General features: G+C 50.3%; 1 protein-coding gene across 1 annotated transcript in view; it reads left to right on the top strand.

Moving 5' to 3' along the window:
• The first annotated feature begins 1,420 nt into the window (after positions 1 to 1,420).
• Positions 1,421 to 10,492, top strand: part of DNAJC17 (DnaJ (Hsp40) homolog, subfamily C, member 17) — a 14,200-nt gene continuing 5,128 nt past the window's right edge. The window contains exons 1-9 of the mRNA XM_010001467.1: positions 1,421 to 1,511; positions 2,195 to 2,253; positions 3,778 to 3,865; positions 4,245 to 4,327; positions 5,036 to 5,132; positions 6,302 to 6,351; positions 6,851 to 6,928; positions 7,584 to 7,664; positions 8,434 to 8,562. Coding sequence (XP_009999769.1) covers positions 1,421 to 1,511; positions 2,195 to 2,253; positions 3,778 to 3,865; positions 4,245 to 4,327; positions 5,036 to 5,132; positions 6,302 to 6,351; positions 6,851 to 6,928; positions 7,584 to 7,664; positions 8,434 to 8,562 — 756 coding nt within the window. The remainder of the gene's footprint in view (positions 1,512 to 2,194; positions 2,254 to 3,777; positions 3,866 to 4,244; positions 4,328 to 5,035; positions 5,133 to 6,301; positions 6,352 to 6,850; positions 6,929 to 7,583; positions 7,665 to 8,433; positions 8,563 to 10,492) is intronic.

The following is a 10,492-nucleotide window of genomic DNA, read 5'->3' as shown; positions in this document are numbered from 1 at the left end:
GGGCTGTTCGGGGCCGGCTTTGCTGCTCTCCGCTCCCCCTTCGTGTTCCTCTCCAGCCTGTGGGGCGAGACTCGGCTTTGGAGAGGGGAGGGAGCGGTGGGAGAGAACTGCCCGACGGGCCCCGGACGGGGTTTCTCTGCCGTGGTTTTCTGAAGTGCTGGCAGGAGGAAAGTTGCTCCTGTGTTTACCAAAACCCCCGTTGTTCAGAGGCCGGTCTAACTGCTGTCACAGGTTCCCAGAACTCGTCTGGTTCATTTTGTGGGTGTGGAATGCCCTGCTTCCCTTTTTTTCTTTAATTGAGTTGGTAAGCTAAATCTGAACACAAGATTTGAGCAGCTGAGCTGGGAAGGTGACCTTCTGAAGGGCTTGGAGTAAAACCGTTAGGAACTGAGCAAAGAATGACTTGAAATATTTTATTTTCCTGCTTGGACTTTGTTTCTGGTTGTTTGGGTTTGGTTTTGCTTTGCTTTTTCTCTAGCAATAAAGAGCAGTAGCAGGACAAGAGGGTAAAGCTTGGAAGCTGCAGTGTGGGCGTAACCAGGACATGTGTCTGAGGCTGCCTGTACCTATGAAGCACAAGCTCCTGCTGCCCGGGAGGAGGCCGAGCTCCCTCCTAACTGCAGCTTTGCTCGGGCAGGAGCTGGGACCAGCCCCTCAGGCTGTAGCTGCACATTTCCCTTCCCAGAGCCGTGTCCAGCAGGTGGAGCTGAGCCACTGCTCCTGCCGCTGGTGTTGGCAGGGAACTGCCTGGCACTGCAGCAGAGCATCTTCCCTTCCTTCCCTTGCAAGCAGAGCTTTCCCTGGAGAGGGCAGCTCGGGGAGTTAGGAGTGACTGAGCTCAGAAAGCTGCCGGTCTTTCTTAGAAGTACAGACGAGATGAAACAGTTTTTGGCCAACACTTCTTCACCTCGCTGAGCTCGGCTGTTGCACAGCTAATGGTGCTTTTCTCTGTCCCAAAGTTACAGCTGCAAAAGCACAATATTCCTCGAGCTAGAAAACTGCCAGGGCAGAACCAGCCCTGGCTGTGAAGATAGGGAGGTTTGACTGCTGAAACACAGTGCACCTGGGAGTAAAACTACTGACTTTGAAAGGCAGAGGGAGTGAAAAGGACAGGTTGCTGTGTGGAGGCTGAGAACTGAGCTTTCCTTGCTGTCACAGGGGCTGTTTGCCTTTCCAGCTGAGGTGGGTCCTGGAGCTGGGGGCACATCTAATCATGTAATGAATGCTGGGTCAGCCCCAGCCCTCTGCTTAGGATGGGGAGGAGTGGTTTAAGTTAAACAAAAAGAAACACAAAAATAACAAAAGAAACCCTCTGAGTAGTAATTTTTTTTTTGTTTGGGCAGCTTTGGGGTTGGTTTTGGGTTTGTTTTTTTTTCCAAGTTGTTTTTCTCCACGCGGACTAAGAAGCACCAAGCAGTAAATGTCACCTCTGGCTCTGCAGGTTAAGAAGGCATACAGGCAGAAGGCCCTGACATGTCACCCAGACAAGAACCCGGACAAACCCCGAGCAGGTGAGATGGGACTGTGCAGACACAGGCAGCTGGGGGTGTTTGTTTTCACACGTGCAGGCTCCTGCCAGTGGCTCTGCTTGACTGCAGGGCTGTCTCTGTGTGGGACCAGGGGCATGCCTGGGGGTGTGGCAGGGAAAGTACAGGTGTGCAGGACTAGGAGTTACTTTTGTCACTGTTGGAGAGCTCTGATTAGCAAGGCTGAATGTTTACATGTTTGTTTTAGTAACATTGGTGCTGAAATTTTGCTTGCACCACTCGAGATCTTGCTTGGGTCCCAGACCTCTGGCCACACTGTCCCCAGCATTCACTGGCTGGTCACTACTTCAATTCATACCTGTAACAGCCAAACCTTCAGTAACAAACTTAGAAATGGTATTATCTGCAGGCAGTGCCCATCTCAGCCTGTTGGAGACAAGGCCCTGACTCTGTGAAACTTGGTGTTCTAATTGTTCATGTTTTCATGATGTCTGTTACAATGGAATGGTCCCAGTTTTTGTTTCTTAATTTGCCCTGAAGATAACGTGACAAATGTTGTCCTTTGAGATGATCCTGCCTCTAGGGTGGCTTACAAATGCTTTGGGAAGATTGTTCTCCTTTCTGATGTTCTGCAGACCTCTTCCACAAGGGATTGTCTTTCCTCGTTGCTCTTCAGGCCACTAACTTGGTTTTCTCCTCATTCCCAGCGGAAGTTTTCCACCAGCTGTCCCAGGCCTTGGCCGTGCTGACAGATGCAGCAGCCAGGGTAAGGATGCCTGTCCCACGGGGGCTTGGGAGCCTGGGGGGTTACTCCTTACAGGCTGGAGAAGTGCTGGAAACTGTTTCTCTCTGTCCTGCTCTCTTCTCTGGCTCAGGAATGCAAGTCTCATCTGTTATTCCCTGTAGTTCTCCGTGAGATCAAATAATAGGGGCCAGATAAGAACCTGGACAAATGTTCCTCTTCTGATCTGATGTGCTGGGAGCAGCTCTGTCCAATTGCTGCAAGGGGGAGATACTGTCTTTAATAATGTGTTGGGCTGGGGCATATCCTGTTGAAAAAATCCATGATAAGCAGCACTGACTCAGAGACATATTAAATTCCCATGACAACAGGGCCTTTGCAGTTCCCTTGAAGCCAAGGTCTGGCCAATAAATAATACCCAGATGTAATTGCTGAGGCTCAGAGCCTTTCTTTCCATGGGGCACAAGGGGCATGTGAACAGCAAAGCTGGAGCATAGTCCCCATCTCTGTTCTCTGGCTGCAGGAGCTCTGCAAGCTGCCTCGTGCAGCTCAGACTCTTTCCTTGCTGTGAGGAGGCACTTGGGTGGCTGCTGCTCAAGGCCTGGAAGTCATCTGGGGACCTGAAGGGAAGGAATTACAACAAAGTAAAATGAAAAGTACCTCTACCCAGATAAACTCAGTAGAGAAGGCACGTTGCAGTTTGGGATGATCAGATTTAAACACATTAATTAGCTCTTCTCTTTGCAAACACTGGCAAAGATTGCAATCTCTGCCCCCTCCCCGAGGGCCAATTAAGATTTCAGCTTCAATCACTTTTTGGCTTCTACATTTTAAAAAGGAAAAAGCTTTTAGCAAACCCTTCCCATACAGGAAGGGAAAACACCAGCCTTTCTGGTTTGCAAAACAAGAGCAGGGCTTTCCTGTGCAGCTGCTCTACAGGTAGTGTTGGAGCATTTGTGCTGGTCTGTGCTTCACCTGCTGCAGAAAGGTTCTGTGTGGGCTGAGGAGCATTGTCAACTGGTCTAAACAGGGAACAGTGAAAATGCCAGTTTACCCCAGTTCTGAAGTCTCTGTGATGCTAAATGAATGTTGATGTGTTGCTGCTGCTGGGGAGTTCTGGGGCTCTTTGATCTAACATGTTAGTGTGGGTCAAACCTGTGTCTTGTGAATAAATCTTTAAAATAAAATAGACCTTTTTAATTGTATAACTTTGCTCCCAACCAAACCTGATGCCCCTAAAGCTACTTCTGGCATGTTCAGGAAACCAGAATGGTTTGAAGGTGGGTCAGACTTTCTCTCCAGCACACTTTGCAGTTACCCCTGGGCTTCCTCACCCTTCCACGCTCCATCCAGATATCCTTGGGCCTCTTCTCATGCTTTCAGGACATCTCTGTTGGCTTCCACCACCTTTGGGAGGAATGCCAGCAGAAAGCAGAAAATGCTCCACCTCTGTTTGCAGTGTTTAAGTGTCTGATCTCCCCTTTACTCCCTGCTTTCCATGTCATCTGCTCCATGCTGTGTCACGTTCCTGTGCTGGGTCCCTGGCAGGCGGCGTATGACAAGGTGAGGAGGGCCAAGCATCAGGCTGCAGAGAGGACACGGAGGCTGGATGAGAAGAGGAAGAAAGTAAAGCTTGGTAATACAATCAAAACTTCACTTTCTCTGCCTCACAGCTTTTGCCAGCTGAGTGTTTGCATTGCTTCTACAGCTGGAGGTCACCACTGGTCCATCTGCTGCCTGTTTGCCGTGGCTGGGGTTTCCCAGTGCAGGGCAGTACCCAGGTGGAACCTCCTGCAGCCATGGCTGGGGCTGCTCGGGGAGGGAGTTGGGGGTTTTGGTGACTGTTGGGAGTGCTGGTACATGGTGTGCCTGGGCAGAGCAGGGGCAGCAGAGCCATCAGGCTCTGCTTTGAAATGAGTATGGGTGTAGCCAAGTCTGTGATCTTCCCATCCACCTTTTTAGCAGCATCAGCAGAGAAAATTTGTATTGTTTTAATTTTGTTGCTTTCTCTGCAGATCTTGAAGCCAGAGAACGAGAAGCCCAGGCTCATGAGAGTGAAGAGGAGGAGATCAAGATAACAAGATCACTAGAACAAGAAGTAATTATAAATTCTTAATTTTTCTGCTTTTGAGAAGAATTGCTGAAAGTCTTCACAATCAGAATGGAAACCATGTGAGGAGCTGCAGCAAATGTTCAGCAGTCCTTCAGCCTGCTGGATTGGTGGGCTTTTGTAGCAGTCTGGCAAATTCTAGAATGCCAGGTTGGAAGGGACCCCAAGGATCACCCAGTCCAGCCCCTCCAGGTACCACTACAGTTGATATGAGGTGGCTCAGCACCCTGTCAGGCTGAGACTTGAAACTGTCCAATGTGGGGGAATCCATCACTTCCCTTGGGAGATTGTTCCAATGTTTGACTGTCCTCTTGGTGAAAAATTTACCTCTTGTGTTCAATGGGAATCTCCCCAGGGGCAACTTGTGCCCAGGACCCCTCATCTTTTCCATGAGACTCCTTGTACACAGGGAGTCTACATCTTCTTGGGAGCCACCCTTTATGTCAGTCCCAGGATTTTATTTGTTGCCTGCCCTTTTCCTCCTGCCCAGCAGACAACAGCAGCAGCTGCCTGCCATGTGCTGCCTGATGGGGGCTGTCACTAGGAGCTTGGGGGGCACAGCTTGAGGAGCACTGAAGCTGTCACAGGGGAACTAGCAGGAGGATTGCCCAGGAAGTGTGCAGGACACAGGCTGCCCCTGGCAGGCTGCAGCCCTGGAGCTGTGCCCTCAGACCCTGCTGTCCTGTGCTGCTGCAGATCATTCGCCTGCGAGAGGAAGGCTCCCGCCAGCTGGAGGAGCAGCAGAGACTCATTCAAGAGCAGATCCGGCTTGAAAGGGAGCAGCATCTCCAAGGTGAGAGGAGATGAGCCTGGAGCCCTCAGCCAAAGTCCTGCAGGGGGGACTGCAGCTCCCCTGTAGGGGAGCTCCACACAGGTGCAGCCTCCTACCTTGGGCACGGTGCTCTGGATGGGATCCTGATTAGCACCTTCTCGGGGATAGGTCAAAAGGCTGGGATTTCTGTGGGGCTGCTTTCTCACCCATGGCTTGCTGCTCTGGAGCACAGGACTGCTGCTCCTTCCCAGTTCCTGTTCCAAAGCCCTGAACCTCCATGGTCTGGGGTGGGGCCCCACAGTTAAGCTGGAGGGAGCCCAAATGCTGCTTGTCTGTCCCAGTGGAAGCAGCAGTGCTGCACACGCACCATGGGCAATGATTCAAGGTTGCAAAAAATAAGTGTTGTCAGTGGGTTACTGCTCTGTATCCCCTTGGAGGTTCTCACTCCTTGTCATTCAAAAGAGACTCCATGTTGGGAATCAAGTGTTGTTTAGTCTGTGGGTGCTGAAGCTTTTCTTTCTGGAACCTGAGTCTCATGTTCCTTGGGCGTACACAGACTTCATCCCAGCTTTGTACAAAGATCAGCAGCAAATCTGCCAGGAAATACTGATTTAATGAGTTAAAAAAATTAATAACACCAGAGGTCTAAATGTAGAAGCTCTTTTGTTTGTCATCAGGGTTTTCCTGTGATTCATTCAGCCCACCCTGGCCTTTCTTACCTTAATTTCCCATATCGGGAATTGAGGATGTTGAGCAGTTGCCCATCATTATAAAGCACTTAGTTGCAGGGCCAGATTAAATTCTTAGGTAATGCTAAACTGGTTTGTGTCTGCCCTTAATTTTTCCACGCTCATTTCCAGCAGCACGACCCTCTTGCAGGGAACAAAGCTGCAGGATCTGACAGGTCTCCTGCTTGTATTTTTACCCAGCTGCTTCTAGCCTGGATCATGACAAAGTCTGTGCATCCAAGAAGGGGGCAGTGCTGCTGTGCAGTGTTCAGTCAGTGCTGATGAGCCTGGGGACAGTGTTGCACAAGACTTCTGGGCCTGAATGGTCTGGTGGGAACCCAGGAGTGTTTGCTCTTCCCCTGTGTAGGTTCAGGGAGGAGGGGAAGTTCTGTACTAAATGCTCTTTAGTCAAGGAGTTTTCACCTGTGTCCTTGTCATCTCTTTCTCCTTTCCCCTCTTTAGGCAATCATACAAGAAATGGGGCAGAAGGCAGAATAACTCCCAAACTCAAGGTAAAACATCCTGATAAAGCTGGATGTTGGTGAAAACCAAGAGAACATGATGCAGCTTTGGAGAGCAGAGGGGACAGTTCAGCTCTGCTGAGCTGGCATGTCCCTTTGTGCAGTGGGGTGACTTTCCTCTCTCTGGTGTGTGTCACACGTGGGAACAGCTCCTGTTGCCGCCTTGAAAATACCTTTCCTCCCTCACCCTTTCCTCTGCTGCCTGCTCTAGATTTCTGAGCCTGAAATTGCATTACTTCTGCTTTAGGCACAGGGACACATCTGCTTATTGCCCTGCTGTGGCCATTATTAGGCTTTGAGGCACTAACTTGAGGATTTCCATATGCAGTGTTTCTCCTCTTCCCCAGGGGATTTGTTCCCTTTCCACATTCTGGTGTGGAAATCCCTGTTCTGGCAGTTCTGGAGTGTAGTTGTAAATAGCAAACTCAGCATTGGAAGTGGCATCACCTGTTCAAAGGTACAAAATTAACTTGTCACCTTTATTTCCCAGCTGAAATGGAAATGCAGGAAGGAAGATGAGACCAGAGGGGGATACTCAGAAGATGTTCTGTTGAGGATCCTACAAAAGGTCCTGTCTGACACCTCCCTATTACTTGATCTTCCCCTGCCCTAAATGGTGTAGGAAAGGACACTAAATTCTGGGAAGCTCCATATAGACCAGAGTGGCTCACTTTTTTTTTCCCCATTTCCAGCTTTCTCATGCCATTTTCAGAGATGATCAGTATGATCCATGAGCTGTGAGCTGGTTCCCAATTCTCACCCCTGTCTTATGCCCAGCAGGGACTCCTGCTGAAGCAGAGTGACTCCAAGCTCTTCCTCTGCCCTGGACAGAAGTCTGCCTGTTAAGGTGCACTTTTGCCTCCACTGAAAGCCCTGCACATCAGCTGCAGGGGAAGTTCAGAGGCAGGAATAGAGGAGCCTTTCATCTGATAAATCCCTGCATGTGGTCTTTATTTTCCCTCCATGCAAGTACCTCCTGTAGCTCTGACACTGAGCTGGGTCTTGCTGGAAGCAACATTTGGAGCTCCATGCCTGCCCAGGATTACTTCCTGGAGGGATGGGAATTATGACAGGTTGGGATCAGTGGAAGCATCATGTAAGAAAGGGTGATGGCTTAAGCCTCATGTCTGTGAAAACACATGTTTTCACTGCTTTCATTCCACAGGTGAACTTGACTTCTCTCCTGGCCCTGTAATTAACTTCTCTCTCCCTTTGCCTGGCAGTATGGAGAGGTGCTCAATTTGATCATCTCCAGCAGGAAGACTGGGAGTGCAGTCGTGGAATTTGCGACGGTGAAGGCTGCTGTGAGTCTGGGGGGGCCCCAGCTGTGTGACCCCAGCTGTGTGCAGTGGGGAAGGGACAGGAGGGGTGCTGGAGGAGGGAGGGATGGCAGGCTGGGGGCCCTGAGACACTGCTGTGTCATTACGGCAGTGGAGAAGGGTAATGAGAGTCTGGAGGCAGAGCTGCAGGAAGGGAGTGGCAGAGCTGGAGGCAGCGACCCAGATCAGATCCTGCACATAAACAAACAGGCTGTGCATGTGAAAGGCTGAGGAAAGAGACACTGCTTCCAACAGCAGGCACTGAGCCACTGAATCAGCCCTCACTGAAGGTGAGTGGCCTGTTGTGGAGATGGGCTTCAGGAGCTTTAGAGGCTGTATCAGGCATTTGCAGTTTAAAAGAAATCAGAGTATCTTGGCTCTCTGTGAGTTACAGCAATTTATGTGACTGTGGAAAGACAGCTCATCAGTTCCCTTAGTTTCAGTAGTTCCATCAACCTACTCTATGCAAGAGTCTATGCTCTTGTCACCTGTTCTTTCACTTGTGTCAAATAATCACAGAACCCCAGAACTGCCCAGGAGCTGTTGATCAAAGCCCTGGCAGGGACATGTTCTGGCCATGCTTGGTGCAGGTCTGGACCTTCAAGGGTGCTTCTCATGGGGGGCAGCTGTGGGATCCCCCTTGTCTGTGCCCTGCTTGGCCTTGATGCTGGGCTGAGATGGCGAAACTCTTGTGACCTCTGAGGGAGTGGGGTCTGAAATTCAGACTGTGATGGAAGAATGTTTTCATTGGTAGGAGATGGCTGTGAAGAATGAAGTTGGCCTGATCAATAATCCTCTGAAGATTTCCTGGCTGGAGGGCAAGCCCCAGCATAGTCCCAGCACTGTCCCTTCTGATAGCACTGGTCAGCCCAGGACTTCACAGGTAAGGAGACAAAGGCTGCTGATATTTTAATCTGTTTCTATAGCAACCTAAATTTAACTGTGTGCTCTGCATTTATGGTGAGATTAGTTGATGCCCAGCAGAGCTGAAAAGAAGCTCTTACTGGAAGGCCTGCCTTTTCTGCTGAGCCTTTCTGTGCTGAAGCAGTTCCCTGTTGGAAGGACCTTTTGCCTGAGCAGCAGCATGAGAACACAGGCTGTTTGGATGACTTGACTCTTGACACACTCTCACTTTCTTTCTACCAAGTGAAAAACAAGGATGTTCCTTGCTCAGCCCGAAGCCTCTAATCCCATTCTTCTGGAATTGTTTCTAATATGCTTTGACTGTGGGAATCCTCTGGCTGAAATGGGTCTCTTGGGAGGCTTCTTTAGAGAGGCTTGGTTACTGAAGAGGGTGAAATTTCAGTGCTGAAAGGAAACCTGTTTTCTTAGGGTCTCTTAGGAAGAGAAAGTAATATCAAAAGAAATGCCCTTGTAGAGACCTTACTGTGGTTTGGGTCCTTGTCACCAGTGTGGTTGCCCTGGGTGCCAGGTGTCTGTTAACTCTCAACTGCTTCCTGTTTATTTTACCAGGTAATCTCTCTGAAGCTGTTGCTCCTGAGTACCAAGTGTATTCCAGTCACAAAACACATGGGATGCAGTCACATCTAGTGGTTAGAACACAAACCAGTCTGGGGCTTCTGTGAATCTGTTGGATCCTTGTTATCCCAGTTGGCCTCTGGAGTGGGAGCTGAATCCACTCCTGAGGCAGGGAAACCACACTTTTCTGGGCAGCACAGAGTGTGTCTTGTGCTCTGCCTGTCTGCTGGGCTGCTCAGTAATTCCTTGGCTGTGAAGCTGTGAAGGGACCCAAGATACTTTGTGGGTTATTTGACTTCAAGCCCAGTGTGACACTTGTTCCCCTCTCCTCCTTCCCTGTGGCACAAAGATCAAAAAGGTGGAATTGCTGAGAGGACTCCAGCCTCCTGCCCTGCTGGTGCCCTCAGTCTGTGTCTGTCTCCACCACCCTGGTTTGTGCTCACTACCTAAATGTTGTCTCAGCTTGTGGGATTGTTTAGTACATTCACTCTCCTGACTTCTTGCTAACTACTTCGTTTATAGCAGATGCATTTACGCATCAGAATGCATTGTTGTTACCCTGGTTTTGTGTCTTTGGGATGCTTGTCTCTGCCCAGCCTGGCTGGAGCAGCACAGCTTCCCAGGGCTCTCAGGAGAGGCAGGTACAGTGTGGTACCCAGGGGCTGGGCAGATCTCTGCAGGGTGCAGAGCCTGTGAGAGCCCTGCAGGCTCACGGGGGTGGTCTGTGTTGGCAGGCTAACTGGGGAGAAAAGCAGAATCCAACCCAGTTTATCTGAGTGTCCCTTGCCAGTGGAGAGTGAGACCTGGCTCTGAAGAGCTTGTTCATCCCTAAGGGTGGTGTGGTAGCTTGGTAGTGGATTCTTGCCTCTGTGGGTTCAACAGCCCTGGCTTTTGACTGAGTTTGTCTTGGCCTATTTCCATGGGCAGGGTTTGGTGAGGAGCTGCAGCATCTGCCTGCTGTGAAGGATGAGGCTGGGGCTCAGGGGGGTCCTGCTGGGTGGTGCTGATTCACTGTCCAACACAGCCCATGGATCCCACCTTGGCTCTCTGAGTGCTGAGAGGTTCTGGCCAGTGACTTGCCTCCCTTCCCAAGAATTGCTCTGCTGGGGCTGGTCTGTCCTCCCCAAATCCTGCTGCTGCTTCCACTAGGATGCTTCCAAAATCTGTAACGTGGTAGCAGCTCCCCTTGGCTGTTTGCTCCAGTTGACTTTTTGTCCTCAGCTCCTCAACTCTAGACTATGCAAAACAAGCTCTTCCAACCTGCCTCAACCTACTCCCTGCCTCATCCTTTCCTACCCAGTCTGGCTCCCCAGCCATCGGGACCCACATTCCTG

This window comes from Chaetura pelagica, unplaced genomic scaffold (genome assembly GCF_000747805.2).
Source record: "Chaetura pelagica isolate M959 unplaced genomic scaffold, ChaPel_1.0 scaffold587, whole genome shotgun sequence".
Lineage (NCBI taxonomy): Eukaryota > Metazoa > Chordata > Aves > Apodiformes > Apodidae > Chaetura > Chaetura pelagica.
Note: the sequence above shows the minus strand (reverse complement) of the source record. Positions and strands in the feature narration are given on the sequence as shown.